At 39.0% G+C, this 27,908-nt stretch overlaps 1 protein-coding gene across 13 annotated transcripts in view; it reads right to left on the reverse strand.

Moving 5' to 3' along the window:
- Window positions 1-27,908, reverse strand: part of LOC126336976 (mitogen-activated protein kinase kinase kinase kinase 5) — a 290,756-nt gene that overhangs the window by 40,071 nt on the left and 222,777 nt on the right. For 7 of the 13 annotated variants that reach the window (XM_050001206.1, XM_050001199.1, XM_050001202.1 and 4 more), the window contains 2 exons: window positions 24,847-24,981; window positions 24,584-24,741 (listed from right to left, as the gene is read on the reverse strand). In XM_050001206.1, the coding sequence (XP_049857163.1) occupies window positions 24,584-24,741; window positions 24,847-24,981 (293 nt within the window). The remainder of the gene's footprint in view (window positions 1-24,583; window positions 24,742-24,846; window positions 24,982-27,908) is intronic. The other 6 variants (XM_050001210.1, XM_050001208.1, XM_050001207.1 and 3 more) reach the window with 1 other exon arrangement.

Genomic DNA, 27,908 nt, shown 5'->3' on the forward strand with positions numbered 1-27,908 from the left:
TTAAAAATCACAGCAATACTCAAACTTTGTAACTTATGAGACAAGCCAGTCATATATTGAGCACTACTTGTCAGTTAAATGAAAGAATTCTATACAACTGAATTAGTCCAGTAATCCTTCAGATCCTTCCTGTTGAGCAAGCTGGATTCCGACCAGGATGGAGATGCACTCATCAAGTCTTATCATTAACATCATTCATTGAAGCAGGATAAGAAAAGAAGCACAAAACTTTAGTTACTTTCATTGATCTAAGTGCAGCATATTACAGTTTGGAGGCAAGGGCTACTTTTACTACAACTTATTCCATGCAGGCGGCCAACAAGACTAAATGATAACATTTACTACAGGAAAAGCCACTAGCAAGCTGTAAGTACTGAATAATGGCATACCACAGAGTATCCTTGCTCTTCTCTTGTTTAATATATCTCTGATATTACTCCAACACAGTCCAGAAAGTTTGGCTATGAGGATGTAGCTACCCAACACAAAACATTCGAAACAACTGAAGTAATCCTAACTTTGATCTAGAGATCTTAAGCCAATGCACCTACAAACTGTGATTAAAACATAACTCAAATAAGACGGAAGTTGTATGTTTTCATCTGTCCAATAGATTGGCACACAAAGCTGCTGATGTCTGTTATGAGGGAGACAAACTTCGTCATAACATACAGCCAATATACCTAGGAATCACATTAGACAGGACACTTTCCTTCAAGGAGTACCTGACGTAAACATCTGTTAAGCTGAAAAACAGAAATAACGTATACGTTGTAGCACTAGTTGGGCACTATCAGCATACACTCTTTGAGTATCAGCACTCAGAGTGTATCCTCAACTGCAGAGTACTGTACTTCTGTATGGCTTATTAATAGACCATAAGTGAAAAAGATCAATGTACTATTTAACAAATCTATGCATATTGTTATTGGGTCAATATGATCTACTAGCAGATATGGGTTACCTACTTTGAGTCACATTCCATCTCCTAATATTAGACAGAAGAGAGTGTGCCACTATGTGAATATCGAATGTCAGAAGATTGTTCACAACCCTGACCTTTCAATATTGAATGATGTAGTCCCTGTGAAGTGAAAAAGATTAGGATCACAACATTCCACTCTTATCACAGCCAGTATTCTTGATAAAAATGAATTCAATGCTATTACTATCCTCACAATGCCAGATACTGTCCTGCATTCAGGAAAAGTACAATGGATATGACATGTCTCGGACAATGTGGAGTACTCTGAGTTGCATCCGGAAGGGCCATGAAAGATAGTGAGGATCCTATATCGTCATATGTCAAGATATTTGCTATTACTGTAAACTTTGAGAGTAAATTTATCTACTTGCTTAATTGCAGTGACTATGGTGCAGCTACCTCTGGTTTCACCATGGTAGAATTTAAAAGTAATCGCTGACTTGTGACAATGTTTTGAATAAAGTCTGACTGCTGTTGTTGGACATGTCCACTCAGCATGGTAGTCAAGTGGAGAGGGAATTCAATCTGGGCTTCAGTACAGAACAGTTGGACTGAGATTGTTTGTGAGCTGGCACTGAGGATGCTAATTTGTTTGTCATATGATCATTTATGCCTCATTTATTAATTTTAGTTTCAGTGTGAAAAGATTGATGTCACATAGTGGTATGCGAAATATTGTTGAATTGTAAATATTTAAAAGTTTTTTCTAAGTGTAGTACTTCTGACAATCTTAGTGTTCGTCATCTTCTTGCAATAACTGTTCTTAATTGGATCCAACATTATCGGCTACCCTAAAACAAGAGTCACTGGAACATATGTTTCTTAATAAATAGAGTTTACAGAGGTGGCAAGTATAACCATAACGTAACAACCAACAATGGTCGTGCCATGTATTCAGACTGGTGACAAGGACACCCTATCCTGCTATAATCTTTGGATGTGGAGCCCGATTGCCAGTGTCAATGTATGGTGAGTGAATTTGGCATTTTCAGTGTGAACTCGATTTCCAAAGAAAGTTGGACAGGAAAATGAATATAGACAGTGAACAATTATTTTTATTACAAATTGCTTGTGCAGTATACATTTGAATAACAATGGCTAGCTAAACTGAGAATAGTAATGTAATTAATGGAGATGGCAGTGTTATTAGGACACTGTTGCAATGTATCTTATTAATGAGTCAAAACTGACTATCAGAATTCAAAATGATAAGGCAGCAAAAAATGAAAGTTCAAATTTTCTAATAAATGTAGAACCACCTGAAGCAATGACAGATAACAATCATGTTGATGCTATGGGAAAGGGGAAGTGCCAATGCAGTTTATACAAAAAATGAACACAAATTTGAACAAACCATTCACTGAGTGTAATATAAAAATTCTGGATAAAAAACTTAATAAGAAGTGGAATTTGAACAAAAACATCTGTAATTATGAGGAAAATACGAACAAAAAACTTGATCAACATAGTCAAACATTGAAATTAGATTTGGGTGAATGTGGGATCAAAAGGCAGTAGGTCATTGTCATGAACTGCATAGCCAGCTCAATAATTTTTTGCAGGAATGTAGCAAATTGCTCGACAAGAAACAACGTGAGTTCATGTATGAGGTCATGATGCACTGTTAGCAGATAACAGCAGGTGTAACTAAGATAGAGATGCTAGTTAGCTCACAGCAAGAAATTACGAAACAAACGAATAATGAGGTAATTCATATTATGGTATAAGTTTTTGCACAAACATTATTGTCAATGACATGCTTGGTCAAGAACAGTTTAAGGACTTTGATACCCACAAATAATTACAACCCATGGATTTCATGAAATAATTTAAAGTTGTGTTTGCATGAATTCGAAATGAATCAGAAAAACTGATATTTATGTAATACGATGTCAGCCCAGGTGCTAGATCACGTATCCAATCTGTATGCTATATTTGCAAACTCTGAAAATGCATTTCTTCACAAATATTGGTTGTGCGAGAAATAATGAAGCATCAAAGTAAAATTATGTTTGATGCTCAACTATGATCAAAATGAAAAGCTGATGCATAACTTTCTTCAGAAACGATGGGAATGTAAGACGTATCTGGACAATCCTATTAGTGATGACGATTTAATCACAATTTTGATAAAGCATTTACCATGTAAAGTAAGAAAACAATTAGCTTCACAAACTTTTGATGACTTTGACAAGTTGTTATGGGTTGTTGATTGTTTGGAAGAGACGGATTTGAAGGATTGCCTGCTGGCTTGGAACAAAATATGACTCATTGAGAGCAACATTTGCAGTGATGCAACACACCACAGCAAGATAATTTTGGATACCCACTGTGGACTCAACAAAATGACAGTCATCAGCGGTACATTGACACATGAACAGATGAATACTCATGAAATTGTGTGTGTGCAATGATGACTAGTTTTGAAATGATGACAGGAGGGAAAATAATTTTGGTAGATGGAAACCAGCATGTAGTACATGATGGAAGCGTTTGGTACCATTCACTGCTCTGAGTTACAGGTAACAGACACTGACAATGTGCCCGAGTACTGGCAAACTAGTAGTAGTTTCAGATGCGACTCACTCCAGAATATGTGAACAGTTTAAGGGATCAGATGTGAGAATACAAATGATCAGGTGTGAAACTGAACACATTAAAACTGAACTACTGAGAGAAGATGTGCAAGTTGCGGTGGAGGCTTTGAATCCAGTACCTGAACTCAGTGTAAACAGTCAGAAAATGACAGCAGTTGTAGATTCTGGTAGTGATACCACAGCAAAAATTTATATGAACATCTTTGTGAAATAGACTAAATACCTGTCTTCCCTGTGAATAGCATGCATATAGTTACTGCAACTGGGCTAGTAGTCACGCTGTTATTGGGTAGGCACTCAGTTGGTGCAACATTTTAAACAGATACTATGATATGGTTGTGCTGTTTCTTGATCCTTTGACTGTGAATTGAACTTTTGGTAATGACTGGCTGGCAGAAAGATGATGGAGGATTGATTACAAAAGAAGAAGTTTAAGTATTTGTAATAAGAGTGAAGTATTGAAGGTTAATTTCATTCGATTTTTCAGGGGAAAGGAAGTAGCCTCTGCAGCATGTGGTGTTTATTTTTTTTAAAGCATACATGATGGAACTGATGTGCCATTATATATATGCGAAGGATAATGGACCACAGAAAAGCAGAGGAAATTCAGGAGATGATTTCAAAAATGCACAAAGAAACAGGTCATCTGAGTAATTTTCCCACTTCCCATAGAGAAGAATTACAAGAAGTTTTAACTGTGCACATTGAAGCACTTTCAAGTAAACTTCAACTGATGAAGGGAGGTGAATGTCAAAGTGCAGGCACATGAACCATTTAAAATCAAATCATATTCAATAACAATAACTAGAAGAGAAGCTGTAGGGAAGGAGATTACATGATATAACAGAGATCAGCAATGAATACTGCAATCCGTACATCCACTAATTAAAACACACAGCTTGGTCAGACTTGTTTTGGATGATCATTTATCCATCACAGTGTCTTACCCTAAGAGGAGAATATTGAAAACATTTTGCAAAACTTTCCTGGCACTTGTTACCTTATTAGTTTGGATATGACAGGTAATTATTGGCAGTAAGAGCTGGAGGAGGGAAGCCGAAAGCTTACTGTATTCTTGCACAATGTACATTGTTACCATTTCAAATGGATGCCTTTCGGTTTAAAATTTTAACAGCAGCATTTGTTAGACCTTTGGATGAGATTCCTGGAGAACTTTACAGGAAGTAATAGTGTGCATTGATGATGTTCTGACAGTGTCTACTTTGTGAGAAGAGCTAAATAAAGTTTTAGGTACAGTTAGATTAACTGGAGTCACATTCAACCTGCAAAAGTCTGAATTCGTGGGGAACCATATACCATTCTTGGGACATGTTATCTTATCAGCAGGTATTTTGCCAGATCCAAAGAAATTAGAAGCAGTTTGAAATTTTCCATTACCAACTTGTAAAAAATAACTTCAATCTTTCTTCAGTTTTCACGGGTATTGTCACCGATTTCTGAAGGGCCATTGCTTGTCACTACCTGCATTGCTGGTATCAACGAAGGAGGATTCAGTTTGGACCTGGAGGACAGAACAACAAGAAGTGTTTGATGAGATAAAGAAACAACTCTTAGAAGCTCCACTATTGCATCTGACAGACCTTAATGAACCATTTCATCTCTGAACCAATGCCAGTGAATTTTGACTTGCTGTCCATCTCTACAAATAGTCAAAGAAGATGGTCAAGAGCAATATCAAATGGTCATGTTTACAAGTCACGTTTTGTCAGCATGGGAAAGGAAATACAATGTGACTGAAAGTGAAGTACTTATGATTGTTTGGGGCTCTGAATAGTTCCGCTTAATTGCAAATTATTGCATAATCGTCTTGCTATATGGGATCTCGTCCTTCAAGAATACAATTTTGAGATACAATGCATTCCAGATGAAAGAAATGTGGTACCTGATGCAATGTCACGTCTTCTGCAAAATTTGAAAGATGTTTACACAGACATACCCCATGCACAAATTCACTGGTTTTTACATAATATCACAAAAGCAGACCAAGAGGCCGGTGATATGTTAAAAATGATAAAGACAATGTATTCAGATGAGGCTGAGATTAAAATTTGACAATATTACTTAATTGACAGTGGCGTCTTGTATCGATGAATCGACTTAAAACTCAGAATCAAGAAGACAGGCTAACTCAGTATCATGGAGGCAGGCTTGCATACCACAATGTGTTTTTTATGTTTTGACCTAATATATCCTCACAAGTTTTGTACATTTTGATCTGAAGAAATATTTACAGCAACTTCAAAAGCAAGTGATTTTTAAGACATATTTGGCAAGTGCAAATGACTTAAAGATTGAGACTTACATTTGCATATCAAAGTGTCTACATTGCAACATTTGTGCACAATATTCTCCCACAAAAAAATGGGTGAAATCATTGGTTGGGATCTTTCCAGATACCTTCCAAGGTCTTGTGGGAATTTCCCACAGTTCTTGGTAATGGCAGAATTATTTCCAAAATCTGTTCACTTCTTTCCACTGAGAAAATCTCATGGCTAACATTGCTACATCAATGAACAGGCCTTTGTTGAACCCTGCTGAACATATAATACACAAACTAGGATGACTGTTCAGATTCACATGGCAAAGAACCAGACAATGTTTTCAATGGGTTTATTAATTTTCCATCACCAACTCAATTAACCACTGGAGGAGGACAGCAAATGGCTTTGAAGTAGATGGAGAAGATGTCAATGGCAAGAACTGCAAGACACAACCATTTGGTGAAATCCATTTTGTACAAAATTAAGAAATTTCTGCATTATTACTTGGGGGAATTTAGAATTCAGTGAATAGGGTATCAAGATTCTTTTGGGTTAGAGAGAGTTAATGGCAAAAAATATTTTGGACTTCAACATGTACCACTGGCATATGGAAGCAAATGAAACGTAAATGAATAACATAGTCAGAATGATATGGTGGCATAGATTGGTTGAGTATCTACCCCAGTGTTGTAGTATAAGGGCATGCTTCCTGTGATTTGTTAGTGAATTACCAGTAACCTTGTATTAGTGGACGTATGTATCTGTGTGCAAAATGTCAATATGTAATTGAATGAGCTATGGGGTATTACAAGCTATTTAGTGATAGTATACTATTAAACCAATTGTCGTACATGGCTGTAATGTTCATGCTGAGCAGTATGAATTCTGTGTTGGAGTGATTCTGCTGCCTGTTTCCTTTTTGTTTTCAAGATCTACCGGCTGGCAACAGAACATCATCATTACGTCAGCTCATATGAGGTAAATGAAAGAACAATATGCAAGGTCAACAGTTGGCAAGCCTTCTATGGAGCGGCATATTGGTTCCTGTAAAAGACCACAGCAACACACATGACTGCACTGCACGAAGTGGCTGGGCAATTATCTTCCCCAGCAGGCACAACCTGGTGGCTGTTTGTTTACCAACATAGCCATGAGTCGGAGCAATGACATGAGTCTTTGAGTTTGTGTGACATTTCTATAGTATCAGTTAAGTTACATAACAAAAAGAGTCATGGAATGTATATTGGAAAGAAAGGGTAGAGGTCATATGGGTAGAGGAAAGTGCTAATTGCAACTGACAAATATATTCTCTTTAATGAGGTTGAAGTTGAGCATGACAGTAAAGCTGTCTAGTTGTGTATGACAGGTTTAGATGAAAGCAAGTTAATTGTTGAATGTTTTTTACTGGCCACCTCATTTCACTGTGACAGTTCTGGTGTCACTGGTGCGTAAATACCCAGATCATGCAATACTATTGGACGTGGCTTTAACCTACTGAGTATAGACTGGGATGTCTATGAATTCATTGTGGTGGGTATAGACAGACCGCGATGCGACATGCTTTTGAACATGTTTCCTGAAAGCTATGTTGATGAGCTAGTTTGGCAGCCCACACACAATGGAAATATCATAGGCCTTGTAGCTGCAAATAGTGGGGACCTTATCAACAGCATCAGTATGGAAACGGGGATTAGTGATCATGATGTCATTATAGCAACAATGGTTATAAAAGTTAATAAATCAATCCACACAGTTATGAGAATGTTGCTGCTAGAAGGAGCACATAAGCAGTTGTTAGCACCTCACTTACAGTGAACTGATATCACTTAGTTGGATGGACATAGAGGAATTAAAGGCAAAGTTTAAGCAGATTGTAAATCATGGTCTAGAGAGTTATGTGCTTAGTAAGTGGGCTAAGGATGGAAAAGACTCAGCATTGTTTAATAACAAAATTCAGAAAATGCTGAGGAAGCAGAGGCCGTTGCACTCTCAGTTCAAAGGAGAACACACAAATGACAACAAGCAAAGGTTACTAGAGATGCGTGTGTCTGTGAAACGATCTATGCAAGAAGCATACAGCAACTATCACCATCATACCTTAGCAAAATATCTGGCACAGAACCCATAAAAATTCTGGTCCTACATAAAATCACTACGTGGGTCTAAGGCTTCCATCCAGTCTCTTGTTGACCAATCTGATGGGGTAACTGAAGATAGCAAAACAAACGCTGAAGTTTTAAATTTCACGTTCAAGAAATTGTTCACACATGAGAATTGTACAACCATACTATCATTTGACCATCAGACTTCCATATGGATGGCATAATAATAAGCATTCCTGACATAGAGAAACAACTGAAAATTTTGAAAACAAATATGTCACCAGGCCTGGATGGAATTCCAGTTCGGTTTCACAAAGAGTACTCTACTGCATTAGCCCTTATCTAGTTTGCATTTATGCTGAATCTCTCACCCAGCACAATGTCCCAAGCAACTGGAAAAAAACAGAGGTGACTCCTGTATATAAGAAGGGTAAAAGAACAGATTCACAAAATTACAGACCAATACCCCTAACTTTTGTTTGCTCAAAAATCCTTGAACATATTCTCAGTTTACATATAATAAATTTCTTGAGACTGAGAAGCTTAAGACCACAAATCAGCACAGTTTTAGGAAGCACTGCTCGTGCGAAACTCAGCTTACGTTTACTCACATGATATCCTGCAAACTACGAATGAAGGGCAACAGGCCGATTCCATATTTATACTTTTCCATAACGTACTTAACATGGTGTCCCATTGCAGGCTTTGAACAAAGGTACAAGCATATGGAACAGGTTCAAAGATAAGCGAGTGGCTCAAAGACTTTTTAAGTTACAGAACCCAGTACATGTCCTCGACAGTGAGTGTTCATCAGAGGCAGTAGTATCGTCAGGAGTTCCCAAGGGAAGTGTGATAGGACCAGTATTGTTCTCTATAAACATAAATGATTTAGCAGACATGGAAGGCAGCAATCAGAGGTTGTTTGCTGATGACACTGTGGTGTACATTAAGGTGTTGAACTGAGTTACGGTTGGAGGATACAAGACTACTCGACAAAATTTCTAATTGGTGTGATGAACGGCAGCTAGCTCCAAATGTAAAAAAGTTAATATGGATGAGGAAAAAAAAACCTATAATGTTCAGCTACAGCATTAGTAGTGTCCTGCTTGATACAGTCATATCATTTAAATATCTGAGAGTAGCACTGCAAGGTGATACGAAATGGAAAGAGTATGTGAGGACTGTGGCTGGAAAGGTGAGTGGATAACTTTGGTTTATTGGTAGAGTTCTGGGAAAGTGTGGTTCATCTGCACAGGAGACCAAATGTACTCCTCAAGTGTTTGGGATCCATATCGAAACGGATTAAATAAAGACATTAAAGCAATTCAGAGGCAGGCTGCTATATTTTGTATTGGTAGGTTCGAACAATATGCAGATGTATGGAGATGCTTCGAGAACTCAAATGGGAATCCCTGGATGGACGGCAATTTCTTTTCGAGAAACACTATTCAGAAAATTTTGAGAACCAGCGCTTGAAGCTGAATGCCGAACAATTCTACTGCCGTCAACATACATTGCACATAAGGACTATGATGATGCAAGAAATTAGGGCTCATACTGAGGCATACAGACAGTTGTTTCCCCCTTGCTCTATTTGCGAGAGGAACAGGCAGGGAAACGACTAGTAGTAGTACAGGGTACACTCTGACACGCACTGTATGGTTGCTTGTAAAGTACCTACGTTGATGTAGCAGATGTAGATGAAGAAGAGTCTGCACTGCAGTGAAGGACTGTGACAAATGTTGAGGTACTTATACATTTATGTCATTGGATTTGATTTTTCATCTCTTATTTTGTTAATTATTAACATTAGTGTATTTTACTTAAAACATTTAACTATATTATGCAAATCTTTCACTACCAACATTTTCATTTTCATTGTTATAATATAAATAGTTTGCTGGTAATGTCACAGACACTTACTTTCTCTCTCTCTCTCTCTCTCTCTCTCTCTCTCTCTCTCTCTCTCTCTCTCTCTCTAATTTCACAAATAAACTTTATGTCACCATAAATTTCAAGGCAAAATTTATGTTTTGAGATGCTGGGATATGTGAAGATCCAAATCATCACATTTCAAGACAAGTACATCTGCAACTGTCTGTAAACCTTGAGAGTAAATTTATCAGTCTGCTCAAGCGCAGGTATAGAAGAGGTAGAATTTCAAAGTAATCGCTGCCCGTTGACAATGTTTTCGTAAATTCTGAATGTTGTTGCTGGGGTGTGTGCTTAGCATGGCAGTTGAGTGGAGAGAGTCGAGTGATAGAGTTCAGTCTGGGCATCCGAACCGAGCAGTCAGATTGAGGCTATGCACGGAGTGACACTGAAGTTGCTAATTTGTTTATAGTATGATCATTCATGCTGCATTTGTTCGTTTGAGAGTTTCAGTGTGAAAAGATGAAGGTCGCTTAGTGGCATGCATAATATTGCTGAACTGTGAACATTTAAAAATGTTTGCTAAGAGTAACACTACTGACAATAAATCTTACTGTTTGTGATCTGCTAACAATAACTATTCTTAATCAGACACAAGTTACACTGAAATAAGTGTTTCTTAATTAAAGGAGTTGAGAGAGATGTCAGTAACATCATAATATAACACGCACGTACAGAGCAGTCATGTTATAAGATGTATAGAAACTCTCCCCAAGTGTGGCAAATCTTCATCACTATCTTGTGACTGTGATGCTGAATCACAGACAGTCACTCATGTTGTATCAAAATGTCCTTCATGTAACTACAAGGGTCCCCTCAATCATTTCCTGACAGTTATGGGTTGAGTGATAAACTGTAGAAAAGACATTCATATTTGCCTATAGCTATTGTCATATTAAGGTGTACAGTGCTGAGCCAGAACATTATGACCATTGCTGATCGCGAGGTTGAATGCCTCCTCGTGGTGTAGCAGGAATGTGACACAGTAGGCTGTAAGCTGAAGATAGAGAAATGGCCAGTAATTATAGATAAGATAGGGGCCACAAATGTGGAAATCCAGTGACGTAAGTGGTTTTGGCTAAGGGCACATTGTTATGGCCTTGCAGCTGGAAATGAGAACATCTGAAATGTCAAAGCTGATTGCCTGATGGTGTATTTCTGTTGCGAGTACCTATGAAGAGTGGTTGAAGGATGGTGAAACAAAGCCATATGGTATTGGACAACCATGTCTCATCATAGAACATAGAGGTTGAAGGAGCCTGCACTGTGTAATCCAGAATAGGCAGTGATTTTTGGCAGATCTGACAACAGAGTACAATGCTGGTGCAGGCACAAGTGTCTCGGAGTACACAGTTCACAAGTCATTGTTGAACATGTAGCTCCATATCACACAACCCCTAGTGTTCCTGTGTTGAACCAATGACATTGTCTGTTATGATTGCAGTGGACACAGAATCACTGAATTTTCACCGTGGATCAATAGAAATGGGTCGCTTGTCAAATGAATCACATTTCTTGTTACACCAGGTTGATGATTGGGTCCTTACAAAGATGCAATCTGTGCGAATGGGTGCATGGAACATACACTGCACCACACGTGCAGACCAATGAGGGCAGAATTATCTACAGGGTACTCTGAGCTGCACTTCCATGGAACCTGTGATGGTGATCGAAGGCATCATCACCACCGTGAATTACGTGAACATTATTGCTGACCAGCTGCATCGCTTCATGCTTGAAGTCCTCCCCCATGGCGATGACATCTTCCAGGAGGGAAACTGACCTTGTTGCCAGGTCACAATCATTTAACAATGGTTTGAGGGGCATTATAATGATTCACATTAATGTCTTGGCCAGCAAATGTGAGCGATCTGCACTCACTGGCACACATTTCGGAAGCTAGCTGCGTGCCCACAGACCACCGTCCTGTAATTTGCAGGAATTTCTTGACTTGTTTGGAGACATGTGATGCCACATACTTCGAGAGTCCTGTCGAAGGCATGTAGAATCCATGCCAAGCAGAATCTCTGGTGAACTGTGTTTGAAAAGTGGAACATGATATTAATAAACAGGTGGTCATAATGGTTTGGCTCATCAATGTAGTAGCTTCATAATCTTTGGGTATGTATAGCTATATTTGTGATGCAGAAGCTTTAACATATACCGCATGAAAAATACATAAACAACAAAGTATTGGATAAAAACAGCAGCTGAGCAATACAAGATATGGAGCAGTGTCTCTTTTCAAAGTAGCTGTTTTTGTCTAAATGTACATACACAGATTACACATTTAGAAGTAATTTCAATAGTTTTTAGTGGATTGGAACACAGATGTAGCCTGTAGTGCCTGCTTCCGCACATTAATGAATAACTTAATTGTTACATTTTACTTGGTTATCTGATAGTCACATCTCAGTTTGTTTTGTTATTCTCTCGTCAGTTGTAATAATGTGCAATTACAATTGGAAATTAGCACAAGCAAGTGCCACCATCAAATCATCCTCTACAATCTCACCTGAATCAATGCTTCAAGCTACTGCACAGAACTGAGTGTGAATATTGATAAAACACTGTGTAGAGTTGAGCGTGACTGAGAACAGTAGATAGTAAGTAAGTTAATCAAAGTGAAATCAATGATGTGAAGTGTTTGATATTAATAATTCCAGTCATATACGGATTTATGGAATTGATGCACTTTAAAATACTAGTTAAAATATCTGGATTTTTTATGTACACCTAAAAAAATCTTCAAAACAAAGATTCCATGACTTACCAAGACAGAAAGCGCTGGTAGATAGGCACAATAAAAAAAACACACAAACACACACACACAAAATTTCGAGCTTTCGCAACCCACAGTTGCTTCGTCAGGAAAGAGGGAAGAAGAGGGAAAGATGAAAGGATGTGAGTTTTAAGGGAGAGGGTAAGGAGTCATTCCAATCTCGGGAGCGGAAAGACTTACCTTAGGGGGAAAAAAAGGACAGGTATACACTCGCGCACACACACACCACACATATCCATCCACACAAATACAGACACAAGCAGACATTTAGCCTTTAAATATGTCTGGTTGTGTCTGTATATGTGTGTGTGTGTGTGTGTGTGTGTGTGTGTGTGTGTGTGTGTGTGTGTGCGCGCGCGCGCGCGTATGCCTGTCCTTCTTTCCCTCTAAGGTAAGTCTTTCTGCTCCTGGGATTGGAATGACTCCTTGCCCTCTCCCTTAAAACCCACATCCTTTCATCTTTCCCTCTCCTTCCCTCTTTCCTGATGAAGGAACCGTGGGTTACGAAAGCTCGAAATTTTGTGTGTGTGTTTGTGTGTTTTTTTATTGTGCCTATCTACCAGCACTTCCTCGCTTGGTAGGTCATGCAATCTTTGTTTTTAATATATTTTTCCCATGTGGAATGTTTCTTTCTATTTTATTTATAAAAAAATCTTCATTAATTTGTGAAACAGTTTTAAGAGGAAGTACATTTCCATATGGCATTCAGAATCTCATACCAATATAGTGGGTGTTGTAAATAAAGGAATGGTCGAGGAAATGCCAGCAGACCATACAGTAAATTTCGGCCACTTCAATAAAACTTTCAATACAACAGCTGGAAACAGAGAGCAGTTCAGGGGATTGGTCAGGAGACATAACCTTGTTTACTGGCACGTCATAAACAGATGAAGGTGATAGAGCCGGACTATATGGGGTACAGCTTCAACTAAAGACAGCAGTCTCTCTAGGGAAGCTGGCCACAGCACTCCAGGTACAAATATCTACTATCAGAATGTGTGGAGAGGGAAATTAGCATATGTGCTATGAGGATGATAGCATCTACATTTATTCAGACAGCCAAGCAGCTTTGAAATCTCTATCGGCTCCTGCAATGAGATCAAATATCGTTGCAGAATGCCGTGAAGCCCTTGAGAGGCTACGGAAAAGCAACAGGATAAACCTGCTGTGGGTCCTCAGTACTCAGGAATTAATGGCAATAAACAAGCTGACAGGATGACTCCAATTACTGGCCCACATCTTGTCCTAACCACCTCAAAGACGATGGTAAAATCAAAACTCAGTATCTGATCAGGAGGTAAAATATTGGAATACAATCAAAAAACAAAAACAGGGGAAGCTAATGAAGCTGAAACCATGTTTCAAGAGATGTTCTGTAACCCTGAACTTGAGTAGGAAACAAATGAAAGTGAAGGTTGGATCTATGAACAGCCACGGGAACTTTAAGAAATGCTTTACACACAAGGGGTAAAGAGCAAGAAGCCTCAAAGTGTACATTATGTAGTCAGGAAGATGAAACTGCACTACATCCTATCTTCCAATGAGAAGCTTTGGAGGGCAATAGACACAGAGCATTTGGGTTGGTAGAGCCTGAAAAAATTGTGTCTACTAAGAAACTGGTAAGGGATCTCCTACTGATTGTTAAATGTGTCCCGGGTGGATTTACTAAAATCACGGGAGCGAAACTGCGCAATAAACACAGTTTTGGTATGGACAACAGTGAGCTAAGACCAATATTCTTTTTCATCTCCCTGCATAAATCAAATCAAACCAATCCATAAGACAACAGACATTTTGCATGAAGTGACTGCTGCAAATTTGGGAATTAGAAGATGCAGTGAGGTAAAGTGGAGTAAAAGCTGTGGGAATAGATAACTTGAATAATGAGCTTTATAAAAATGTTCCAGTAACAGTGAAATATTACTGGATATTCTGAACTAGTGTTAATTACAACATATGGTCCTAAGAGAATAGGAGGTTTCTTGGGATATTCACATTTTCAAAAATAGGAACAGAATCCCCCCCCCCAATGAACCACGGACCTTACCCTTCGTGGGGAGGCTTTTGTTCCTGAAGAGGGGCAGCAGCCTTTTCAGCAGTTGCAGGGGCAACAGTCGGGATGTTTGACTGATCTGGCCTTGTAACATAAGCCAAAACAGCCTTGCTGTGCTGGTACTGCGAACAGCTCAAAGCAAGGGGAAACGACAGCCGTAATTATTCCCGCTTTACTGTATGGTTAAATGATCATGATGTTCTCTTGGGTAAAACATTTCAGAGGTAAAATAGTCCCTCATTCGGATTTCTGGGCAGGGACTACGCAGTAGGACATCATTACCAGGAGGAGCAAAACTGGCATCCTACAATTCGGAGCATGGAATGTCAGATTCCTTAATAGAGCAGGTAGGTTAGAAAATTTGTAAAGGGAAATGGATAGGTTAAAGTTAGATATAGTGGGAATTAGTGAATTTCGGTGGCAGGAAGAACAAGACTTTTGGTCAGGTGAATACAGGGTTATAAGTACCAAATCAAATAGGGGTAATGCAGAAGTAGGTTTAATAATGAATAAAAAAAATAGGAGTGTGAATAAGCTACTACAAACAGCATAGTGAACGCATTATTGTAGCCAGGATAGACACGAAGCCCACACCTACCATTATAGTACAAGTTTATATGCCAACTAGCTCCGCAGACGACGAAGATAATCAAGAATTGTATGATGAGATAAAAGAAATCATTCAGATAGTGAGGGGAGATGAAAATTTAAAAGTCAAGGGGGACTGGAATTTGACATTAGGAAAAGGATGAGAAGGAAAAGTAGTAGGTTTATATGGACTGGGGGTAACGAATGAAAGAGGAAGCCGCCTGGTAGAATTTTGCACAGAGCATAAATTAATCATAGCTAAAACTTGGTTTAAGAATCATGAAAGAAAGTTGTATACATGGAAGAGGCCTGGAGACACTGGAAGGTTTCAGATAGATTATATAATGGTAATACAGAGATTTAGGAATCAAGTTTTAAATTGTAAGACATTTCCAGGGGCAGATGTGGACTCTTGACCACACTCTATTGGTTATGAACTGTAGACTAAAACTGAAGAAACTGCAAAAAGGTGAGAATTTAATGAGAAGGGATCTGGATAAACTGAAAGAACCAGAGGTTGTACAGAGTTTCACGGAAAGCATCAGGGAACAATTGACAAGAATGGGGGAAAGAGATACAGTAGAAGAGGAATGGGTAGCTTTGAGGGATGAAAATAGTGAAGGCAGCAGAGGATCAAGTAGGTATAGAGAAAATGGCTACTAGAAATCCTTGGGTAACAAAATAGATATTGAATTTAATTGATGAAAGGAGAAAATACAAAAATGCAGTAAATGAAGCAGGCAAAAAGGAATACAAACTTTTCAAAAATAAGAAAGTGCAAAATGGCTAAGCACGGATAGCTAGAGGACAAATGTAAGGACATAGAGGTATATATCGCTAGGGGTAAGATAGATACTGCCTACAGGAAAATTAAAGAGACCTTTGGACAGCAGAGAACCACCTCTATGAATATCAAGAGCATAAATGAAAAACCAGTTCTAAGCAAAGAAGGGAAAGCAGAAAGGTGGAAGGAGTATATAGAGGGTCTAAACAAGGGGGATGTACCGGAGGGCAATATTATGGAAATGGAAGAGAATGCAGATGAAGATAAAATGGGAGATATGATAATGCTTGACAAGTTTGACAGAGCACTGAAAAACCTGTGTTGAAACAAGGCCCGGGGAGTAGACAACATTCCATTAGAACTACTGATAGCCTGGGGAGCGCCAGCCCTGACAAAACTCTACCATCTGGTGAGCAAGATGTATGAGACAGGCGAAATACCCTCAGACTTCCAGTAGTATATAATAATTCCAATCACAAAGAAAGCAGGTGTTGACAGGTGTGAAAATAACTGAACTATCAGTTTAATAAGTCATGGCTGCAAAATACTAATACACATTGTTTACAGACAAATGGAAAAACTGGTTGAAGCTGACCTCGGGGAAGATCTGTTTGGATTCCGTAGAAATGTTGGAACATGCGAGGTGATACTGACTAAGACTTAGAAGATAAATTAAAGAAAGGCAAACCTACATTTCAAGCATTTGTAGACTTAGAGAAAGCTTTTGACAATGTTGACTGGAATACTCATTTTAAATTCTGAAGGTGGCAGGGGTCAAATACAGGGAGTGGAAGTCTATTTACAATTTGTACAGAAACCAGATGGCAGTTATAAGAGTCGAGGGGCATGAAAGGGAAGCAGTGGTTGGGAAGGGTGTGAGATAGGGTTGTAGTTTCTTCCCTATGTTATTCAATCTGTATACTGAGCAAGCAGTAAAGGAAACAAAAGAAAAATTTGGAGTAGGAATTAAAATCCATGGAGAAGAAATAAAAACTTTGAGGTTTGTCGATGACATTATAAATCTGTCAGAGACAGTAAAGGACCTGGAAGAGCAGTTGAATGGAATGGACTGTGTCTTGATAGGAGGATATAAGATGAACATCAATAAAAACAAAACCAGCATAATGGAATGTAGTCAAATTAAATCAGGTGATGCTGAGGGAATTAGATTAGGAAATATCAAAGATGGTGGAATCAGTGCTCTTAAAGTTCTTGCACAATGATCTTTTTCAAAACATCTGCTAAAAATATTATGCATTGTTCATCTGTTGATGTTTTTGACCTTCCATGTCTTTGATTTTTTGGTAACACTCGCACAACTATTCCAAAACAATCAGATCAGTGAGAAATTCTGCTAAAATTTGCTGTTAACTCACCACACTTCACTGTAAACACTGGCAAAAGGTATATTTCATTATCACCACACCTTTGATCTCTAAGGATCAAACTACTGCATTTCACGCTCTTATTACTTGAATAAAGTGCCACTATGTGTGAAATACAACTCTCTTTTCGCCCTCAAGTATTTAACTGCAGCTTACATAATTTCATAGTTCTTTTGCAGTTCAATTCTGTGTTGCTATCTCTACATTATTTATGAAATATCTTTGGCAAAGGGTGTACAGTAACTCAGTATTCATTTCTTAGGGTGTATTATACCTAGCAGTCCAAAAAATTTGAATTGTTCAATGATATTGGTTGCAAGATTCTGTGTAGGACAGTACTTTGCCCTTAGGCAAAGAGGTTTTGCAGGTACATGTTTGTACAATCTTGTGTAATCTCATAATGTGTGTAGTTATATCAGTGCTTTCTGGTATGTTGTTGCAACTTGATCACCTGCAAATTTAGGGCAGAAGTAACATTATTTGCAGAAATTTCTATCTTGAAGTTACAAACTTTGAGTTGAGTTTTCCATTCTCTTGTATATATCTTCCATTTCTTTTTTAACTTCTGTGATGTATTTTGTACCTCCATTATACTTTACCTGTAAAGTCTGTCAGTTTTTAAACATGTTCTTCCTTTTCTATATTTTTCTTAATTTTAAAGCAAGAATCTGCCCTTCCTATAATGTTGACATAAATTATGTCCCATGTTTTGAAGGGGGGTTAGTCTGCTGTAATTCTCATCCTACATTCTATTCCTGTTGTTGTTGTTGATGTTGTGGTCTTCAGTCCAGAGACTGGTTTGATGCAGCTCTCCATGCTACACTATCCTGTGCGAGTTGCTTCGTCTCCAAATACCTACTGCAACCTACATCCTTCTGAATCTGCTTCTCTTGGTCTCCCTCTATAATTTTTACCCTCTATGCTGCCCTACAATACTAATCTGGTGATCCCTTGATGCCTCAGACCATGTACTACCAACCAATCCCTTCTTCTAGTCAAGTTGTGCCAAAGATTCCTCTTCTCCCCAATTCTGTTCAGTACCTCCTCATTAGTTACGTGATTACCCATCTAATCTTCAATATTCTCTGTAGCATCACTTTTCGAAAGCCTCTACTCTCTACTTGTCTAAACTATTTATCGTCCACGTTTCACTTCCATACGTGTCTAAGCTCCATACAAATGCTTTCAGAAAGACTTCTACATTCGATGTTAACAAATTTCTCTTCTTCAGAAATGCTTTCCTTGCCATTGCCAGCCTACAGTTTGTATCCTCTCCACAACAACACTGAGGAATATGGGACTGGGCAAAAAAATGTCAAAAATGGAATCTCTCAGTCTCTACAGTCAGGACTTAAGTACAGCAGAATTTGACTTACTCCTAAAGTTGAAACAATACATGCATGGATGTCATCTTTCCTTCAACGGAAAAGGTTTCCAAGCTATCTGAGAAATTAACAGGGATGGTATCTTTGATGAAACAATAAAGTTTCTCAAGTGATGGAACTCAACCATCCTAAAGTGCTGCAAAGAAACTGTAAATGCGTATTATTTCTAAAATATACTTTGTATATGGAAGCCTTAGGAGAACATTCATTGGTACAATCAGGAAATATACAAACATGAAATTATATAAAAACTATGTCCATAAGGAGCTAGCTGTCTACAGAAAGTGGGAAATACAGTGGTTGGACAAAAATATGGAAACACCACAAGAAATGCATGCTTGAATACAAATGCAGATGCCAGCCAAGCATTTAGGTGGTACTGTTGTATTTGTCCATAAACGGCACTTGTGTAATGCCCTCAATAAGCTGCAAGCAATAGTCATAGTCAAAAGTAGTTGCGAGTCATTATGTCGGGGCTAAGTGAATTCAAATGTCGGGGGAATTACTAGTGCTTGTATGGTGGGTGCTTCTGTAACCAAGGCAACTGAAGTGCTAGGTTTGACAAGATGCACTTTGTCAAAGAATAATAGCATGTAAAGATACAGGGAAAGCAGAAAAAATTCATTAAATTACAATGCACATAAAAGTGTATGCTGAGTGATCATGATGGTGGTTGTTGTTGGGATGTTTAAGGGGGACTAAACAGCTAAGGTCAAGTGATCATGACAGACAGTCATTGAAGAGGATTATGATGAAAAATAAGAGGATGGCAGGTGCAAAAGTCACTACAGAACTGAATGTCAGCACTAAAACAACAGGAATTAGCCTCATACACTAGGAACAGCCCAACAAACTTGAATTTCAAAACCACACATCCATGATGCAAATGCCCATAACAGGAAAACATGATGCCAAAGCCACAAAACATGGACTATGGAGCCATGGAACAAAGTCATTTGGTCTTGTTTCACACTGATTTCACCTCTTGGCTGAGTTTACATATGGTGTACACCATCCCATGCCTGTCATACAGACTGCTTTGCTGCCACGAGTGAAATGTGCTCCAGATTTTTGTGAGCAGAAAAAAACAGGTGCTCTAAGATGCAGTACTGGACAGTGCGTGTCACTAAACAATGGGTGCCAAAGTTATTATTGTGGAGTCTATTTTGGAAAATATACTGATAGAGAAAAATCGCAGTATGAAAAAATAATCAATGAAGAGTAATGAAATTTCAAGAACACATTTTTCTTGGTAACATATTTCAGTGGGAAAAATTGGAAGTTCACAGGTTAATGTAAGCGCGAGATAAGCCACTGCAGTTGTGAAATGTTGACACATTAATAACTGGTGCAACAGCCAGAATGTAGAATGCAAGCACACAAACATGTATGCATTGTGTTGCACAAGTGCATGTTGTCAGTTTGTGGGATAGAGTTCCCATGCCTGGTGCACTTGGTCAGTCAACACAGGAATAAAGTGTCACACTTGTGCTTGATTGGAGACGCACCTGGTGAATGAGTAGGCGAGGGCGACATGTTGACACACTGTAGAGCATGGTGGATTACAACAGCAGTAAGCATGTGAGCGTTATCACATTGGGAAACACCACCTGGAATGCTGTTCATCAATGGCAGCATAACAGATTGATTCACCAGACATGTACAGATTTGCAATCAGGGTGCGTGGGATAACCATGAGTGTGCTCCTGCTGTCATACGAAATTGCACCCTAAATCATAACATAAGGTGTAGGTCCAATGTGTCTAGCACACAGACAGGTTGGTTGCAGGCTTTCAACTGGCCTCCTCCTAATCAAAACATGGCCATCATTGGCACCAAAGCAGAACCAGTTTCCATCACAAAACACAACAGACCTCCACCCTGTCCTCCAACGAGCTCTCACTTCACACCACTGAAATCGCAAATGGCGGTGGTTAGTCAGTGGAATGTACACTACAAGCATCTCTCTCGGAGCTGTCCTAGAAGTAATCAATTTTTAACGGTTCACTGTGTACCTATGGTGCCAACTGCTGTTCAAATTTTGAACAGACATTGTCTTTTAGACATAGAACAGACCTATCGACTTTTGTTTATGTGGCATAACTCCTTCCTGGCAGCATGATTTTTTTCCCCCATTGATGTATAGTAATGTCAGAATATGTACTGAATGCTTCATCTATTTGAGAAAAAATGTTCGATTTATAACACGGGAAAACTAAAAAAAGGGAAACCTTATTTTCTTTCAAGTTACCATTTTAAAATAACCTCTTGAAATAGTTTCAATTAATTCCTTGAGTTGAAATTTGATTTTGATGGTAACACAAGAGTTAATATCAGGATAACAATTACGTGAAAATTGCATTGAGTCATAGAACTATATTTTTTTATTAAAAAACTATGATTCAAGATTTGTTAGTTAAAACTACAATTTTTTGATAAGCATGGAATTTAAAAAATAAAAGTACTACGCTACTAGAGTGTTCTGACCAGTGATTCTATGATTATAACCTTTTTACACTACACATTCAGCTACTGACAAGTTCGTTAATTTTTTATAGTTGTTTCTTATTTAACAGCATTTGGAAATCTTACTGTCTTCGCGCGCGCTCGTGGGCGTGGGTGTGTGTGTGTGTGTGTGTGTGTGTGTGTGTGTGTGTGTGTGTGTGTGTGTGTGTGTGTGTTTCTTTGGAATTGTGCTGTACTGCTTTAAGAAAGTGATGTTTTTTTTTTACAGCCTATGCGTATGATGAAAATTAGGAAGGGCCACTCTGTAAGGTCCCTTATCAGACTTTGTAATTCCAAAGAAGCCAAGTGGCGACAGGTGTGAATATTACTGAACCATCAGATTAATAAGTCACCTATGTGTAATACTGACACAAATTATTTACTGAATAATGGAAAACATGGCAGAAGCCGATCACAAAGAAGATTGATTTGTGTTCTGGATAAATGTAGGATCACGTGAAGTAATACTGACCCTATGACTTGGCTTAGAAGATAGGCTGAAGAAAGGCAAACACATTCAGAGAAAGATTTTGACAGTACTGACTGGTAAATGTTCATTGAAATTCTGAATGGTGCAGGGATAAAATACATGGAATGAAAGGCTATTTACAGCATTTACACAAACCAGACTGCAGTTGAATAAAACGTTCTCGGTTTCCAAGCCGTATCAATCCGAATAAAATCCTCGAGCTTTCGATGACCGTCTCCGCCGCAGTCATCAGGAGTTCACTGACTGCTGGGGTCGCTACAGTTTCTTGCTTATATAGACATGATGACATCACCAGCAGCCAATCAGATAGACCCAATGTGGCGTTTGTGGGTAAGTCGACCCGGGCAGATAGCGGAGCTATTGCCCGTGGGAGCACCAGGGGCAGGCGCCATGTTTGAATCTGCCACTCCCGCGTTGCACATCTGTCTTTGCTTTCTTTCGATGTGCAACACCCACCCCCATGCCCTGCTGAGTGTCCCCCTGTGGTCTCTGTTGAAATTATTGTTGTTTAAACGAATCTCAGCCACTTCCTTTATAATGGAATCCCAATGTGTAGATGCCATGAGTCAACACTTTTGTATTTTCAAACTGTATTTTATGTCCGCTTCCTAGGCTATTCTCCGCTATGGCTGACTTATCAAGCTCTCTTTGTTTTATATGGCGCTTGTGCTCAGCACAATGCTCTGCAACTGTGTGAATTGTTTATCTGATATAGATGTTGCCACATTGACAGGGTACACCATACACGCCGGAAACTGGAAGTGCACTGTCATCTGTAACAGGGTGCATCGTATCTCGTATCTTGGGGGCAGGCCAGAACACTGGTCTTAGCCCATGTTTCTGCAGCAAACGTCCTAACTTTCTGCTAGTTGTCTCACAATATGCAGGAACGCAGTCTGTTTGGCCTCTTCTACTGATTCACCAGGTGTCCTTCGGCAGCCCTTGAAAGCATTTGCGATGTCTCTTTTGCGGTATCCATTTTCCCTGAAAACACGTTTTAAGTTCTGCAAATTCAGACTTTAGGTGGTCATAGTCAGAGATAATGTTGGCTTGCAAGGGCCACTGACAAAAGACACCTGGTGAATCAGTAGAAGAGGCCAAACGAACTGCATTCCTGCCATATTGTGGAGCAACTAGCAGTAAGTTAGGACGTTTGCTGCAGAAACACTGGCTAAGACCAGTATTCCAGCTGGCCCCCAAGATACGAGATATGGTGTGCCCTGTTAAAGATGACAGTGCTCTTCTAGTGTCCAGCGTGTATGGTGTACCCTGTGAATGTAGCAGCATGTATATCAGACAAACAATTCACACGGTTGTGGAGCAATCTGCTCAGCACAAGCACCATATAAAACAAAGGGAGCTTGACAAGTTGGCCATAGCGGAGCATTGCCTAGAAAACGGACATAAAATACAGTTAGAAAATACAAAAGTGTTAGCTCATGCATCTAAATATTGGGACTCCATTATAAAGGATGCGGCCGATATTCGTTTAAACAACAATCATTTCAACAGAGACCAGGGGGACACACTCAGCAGGGCATGGGGGTGGGCATTGGACATCGAAAGAAAGCAAAGACAGATGCACGATGCGGGAACAGCATTTTCAAATGTGGTGTCTGCCCCTGGCGCCACCTGCTGTCACTGGTGCTGCCACGGGAAATAGCTCCGCTAGCTGTCCGGGTCGACTTAGGCGCATGCGCCACATTGGGTCTATCTGATTGGCTGCTGCTGATGACATCATGCCTATAAAAGCAGGAAACCATAACAGCCCCGGCAGTCAGTGAACTCCTGACTACAATGGTGGAGATGGTCATCAAAAGCTAGAGGATTTTATTCAAACTGATATGGCTTTAAAACCGAGAACATTTTATTCATGTATGCCATTACGAAAGACTCTGAGGAGACAGACTGCAGTTATAAAACTCAAAGAATATGTAAAGGAAGCAGCAGCTGGGAAGGGAGTGAGAAGGATTGTAGGTTGTTGTAGATGTTATTCAGTCTGAATATTCAGCACACTGTGGAGGAATTTACAGAGGAATTGGGAAAGAAATTAAGGTTCAGGGAGAAGAAACTAGAGCATAGTATGTCTCTCAGTGAGTTGCTTGTGTGATGTTGAGTACTCTCATGGCCAACAAGATCTCCATATCTATCCCCAACAAAATATGAGGGACCAGCTCTGATATCAAGCCTGTCCCAGTGCTAGAACCCATGTTATCAAGGACAGTTACAAAAGTTGGGGCCAGCTTGGCTCAAGAGAGGATGGAACAGTTTTATACCATCCTTCCCAACTGAAATGGTGTATGCATCTAATCAGAGGGTGGCTAACTTCACACTGATAAGTGAGCTCATACTGCCAAGTTCTTTGTGAATCTCACTTGATTTTGTAATCAGTAAAACATCACATATTCTCTCAAACTATGAAGTTTCATTTCCTTTTGTTCTTGCCCCCCTTCTGGTGCTTCACTTTTCATCACGAAGTGTTTTAAGATTATTTTCAAGCATGCTCTATTAAGAGATCTCATTAGTTGTTGAAGTTTATCTGCACTGGAAGAGAACACTAATGTCAAAATACTACAAATAAATAAATATGAGACATTAATTACAAATTTTGTGTCCTCCTGCAAATGAAATAACATGTTACAGTCAGAGGTGCACTACAAGCCTCATCTCTATTGAGAGCACTACAAGTCTCATCTCTATTGAGAGCACTTACTTTCGAAAAGCATGCACCCATGTGAACTTTGGGTGTTGGAGGCAAACCATTGCTCACTGGTCTTGGAGGTGTCAGTCTCTTCTTTTCCCTTCTTCGTGGTGGGACTGGAGGTGTATCAGACAACAAATCTGGTTCAGGACCAGACCCCAGTGCATCACCTAAATAACAAACAGTGTTTCTAGCCCTAGGTTTATCACAATACTTTATTTGTAAAAAAATAACTATCTTTTCTACAAACTGATACCAGCAACCAACTTACTCACCATTAGTACAGATCTCCTTGTCTGCAGCACCACTATCACTAAGAGAGCGCTGTCGCTGCCCATTGACTGTCAATGTTGCCACTATTCCACACATTTCATCCAGAGAATTGTGCTTTCTTGGTGATGATCCTGAGCCTACACAGTTACGAATAAATATATTTGTAAAGGCTCAATGTTAGGTAAATGTTGTTCCGTCGGTGGATGACAGATGTTTATTAGAATGGAGAGTTAAAATAATTTAGTGCAGTTTAATACATGACACCCACATGAAATCTCCCTGATTTCCAATGTTATTAATGAAAGAACTATGATACAAATATTTGCAGTCTGAAGCTTCATTTTTTAATAGGCAAGTCAAAAAGTTTGTGTATGTATTTTCCAAACAATCCTTTTTGTTTTGTTTCAGATGCTAAATAATTATTAGAAATGACTACAACTCAAGAGAGAGCCCAATGCATGGTGTGGTAAGCAGAAATGAAATTATACAGTGCTGCCCTAAGAAACTTCTGATGTGAATTTCAAGGAGACTCAATAGACATTAAGACAATTAAGACTTTTTGACACAAGTTTCTATCCACAGGCAGTGTAAACAGGCAGACAAGATCTGGCAGAAAAATGCACATCTGATGAAATGGTGGAGATCAGAGGCACCTTCCAAAGAAGTCCATCAAAGCCAGTTTGTGAAGCACTGAGAGCTAAACATCCATTGGTGAAAAGTTCACAAGATGCCGCATGCTTACAGAGTTCCAATCATGCAAGCATTGAAATGAACTGATTTGCAGCTTTGCACTGGATTCACTATTGAGATGTTGGAGTGTGTGAGGATCCTATACTGTCACACGTCAATTTACTGGTCATTATGTGTGACATTCAAAAGTAAATTTATCTCAATCTACTTCATCGCAGTGTCTATGTTGCAGCTATCTCTGATTTTGGTCAGGTAGAATTCAAAAGTAATCGCTGCCCACAGACACTATTTTGAATAATGCCTAATTGTTGTTCTGGGTGTGAGCACTTAGCACGGCAGTCCCGCAGAGTACAGTCAGAGGGTCCGAGCTTAGAGGTTGGATTGAGAAGATACATGGGCTGGCACTGTTCTAATTAAATAACTAATTCATTTGGAATATGATTACTCATGTCACACTTTTTTTCAGTTTAGAGATTCAATGTGAAAAGACTGGTGTCTTATTGTGGTATGCAGAATACTGCTAAACTGTGCACATTTAAAAGTGTTTCCTGTAAGTAATGTTTTCAGTAATAAACCAATTGGTGTACTAACAATAACTCTTCTTAATCAAAAATGTAATTATCCATTTCCTCAAATTATCAGTAATTCGAACATTTGTAACTTAATTATTAGAGTTGAGAGAGGTGGCAGCATCATTACAAAACAGCATGCTAGCACTGGTTGTGTTATAACCGAATCAGCCGAAGTCCCAGTTATCAAGGAAATATCATTTTCTCTGACAAAGCAATTTTCCACACATGAGGGACGGTTAAACAGTACAACTTTCCCATCTGAAGGTTCAACAAAACCCCACAGTTTTCAGGAATATGTCACAGATAACAAAAATGTGAATGTGTGGTGTGCACCGGTGAAAGACAGTACAGCTGAACCATTCTTATTCATCAAGTAAACAGAAACAGGAAATGTTTATTTGGAAATGCTTGAACAATTTGACATCCCTCAGCTTCTGCCCCTTCAGCTAAATGATTTTTTTTTTTAAACAGAATTTGGAAATCATAGAGGTTTCATGTGGACACCCTGCATTGTAAAAATAAATTAAAATATTGGTTTAAAAGAAAAGAACAACAGGAGTTATTTTGCAAGTTTGTTCTCAGCAAGTGTTTCATTTAAATATATTTTTAAATGTGGTGTTTATATCTTGGTACGATCACAGTATGGGGTAGTAAAAAGAAAACAAAAGAATAATGGCATGCAGCATGATAGGGCAATGTTATATGGATAAGTTGGCCATTAATGCTCAGAGGTAAGACTAACAGAAATTAACCCTTAAATAGTTGCATCATATCTTTCTTTATGTGCAGACAACCATGCCATGTCAATCGGAATTTAATCTTTTAAACACACAATAAATATCTTGTTCCACACACACAATAAATACCTAGTTACAACTGCTAATCATCTCAAATAAGCATCTTTATTCCCTTTTCAAAGGGAAATGATGATTTCAGCAATATTTTATATCATTTTTCCCCCCAAATAACCACTTCTTACAGATGAAGTTTCATTAACAATTTAAGACAGTACGGTATAATTTTTTCATGAAACACAATAAAATGGATGCATGGTTTGTGTTAGTTTGCTTTCCACAAACCATATATATACTGTAGAATGCCTGCCATTGTCTGCATTTGCAGATCTGTGACACCTCCCTCGCATAGACTATTTTATGTATCCATTTCCTTACCCGCTGATATGCTGACACCAGTATCTATATCTGCTGGATAAAGACTTACTTCTGATTGTAGTTTTCAATATACAATGATGAGGCAAAACAATATGACGACTGTCCACTGGAGGATTAAATGCTACCTGGTGGCATTGCAGGCAGATGACATTGTAAGGGAAGTTTATATGCACACCACACATTCTGTGAAGAAGGGAGCAAAAGACAAAAGGGGAATCAAACTAGCCATGATATGGGCCACAAATGGACGAATCACTGACATAAACATTTGACAAAGGGCACATGGTTATGGTCTGGCACCTGGGAATTAGCATCTCTGAAATGGTGGAGTTGGTTTGCTGTACATGTGCTACTGTTGTGAGAATGTATGGAGAGTAGTTGCGGGGCAGTGAAAGCATGAGTTCATGAGACAAGGTGTTGGATGTCCTCGACTCATCACAAAACATGGAGGTTGGAGGCTTGCCTGCCCTGTAAAGCAGGATAGGTGGCGGTCTTTGAGAAATCTGATGACAGAGTAGAATGGTGATGCCAAGTGCAAGTGTTTCAGAGCACTCCATTCAATGCACACTTTGAACATGTGGCTCCACAGCAGGCAACCCCTGTGTGTTCCCATTCTGACCCAACATCATC

The sequence above is a fragment of the Schistocerca gregaria genome, chromosome 2, assembly GCF_023897955.1.
Source record: "Schistocerca gregaria isolate iqSchGreg1 chromosome 2, iqSchGreg1.2, whole genome shotgun sequence".
NCBI lineage: Eukaryota > Metazoa > Arthropoda > Insecta > Orthoptera > Acrididae > Schistocerca > Schistocerca gregaria.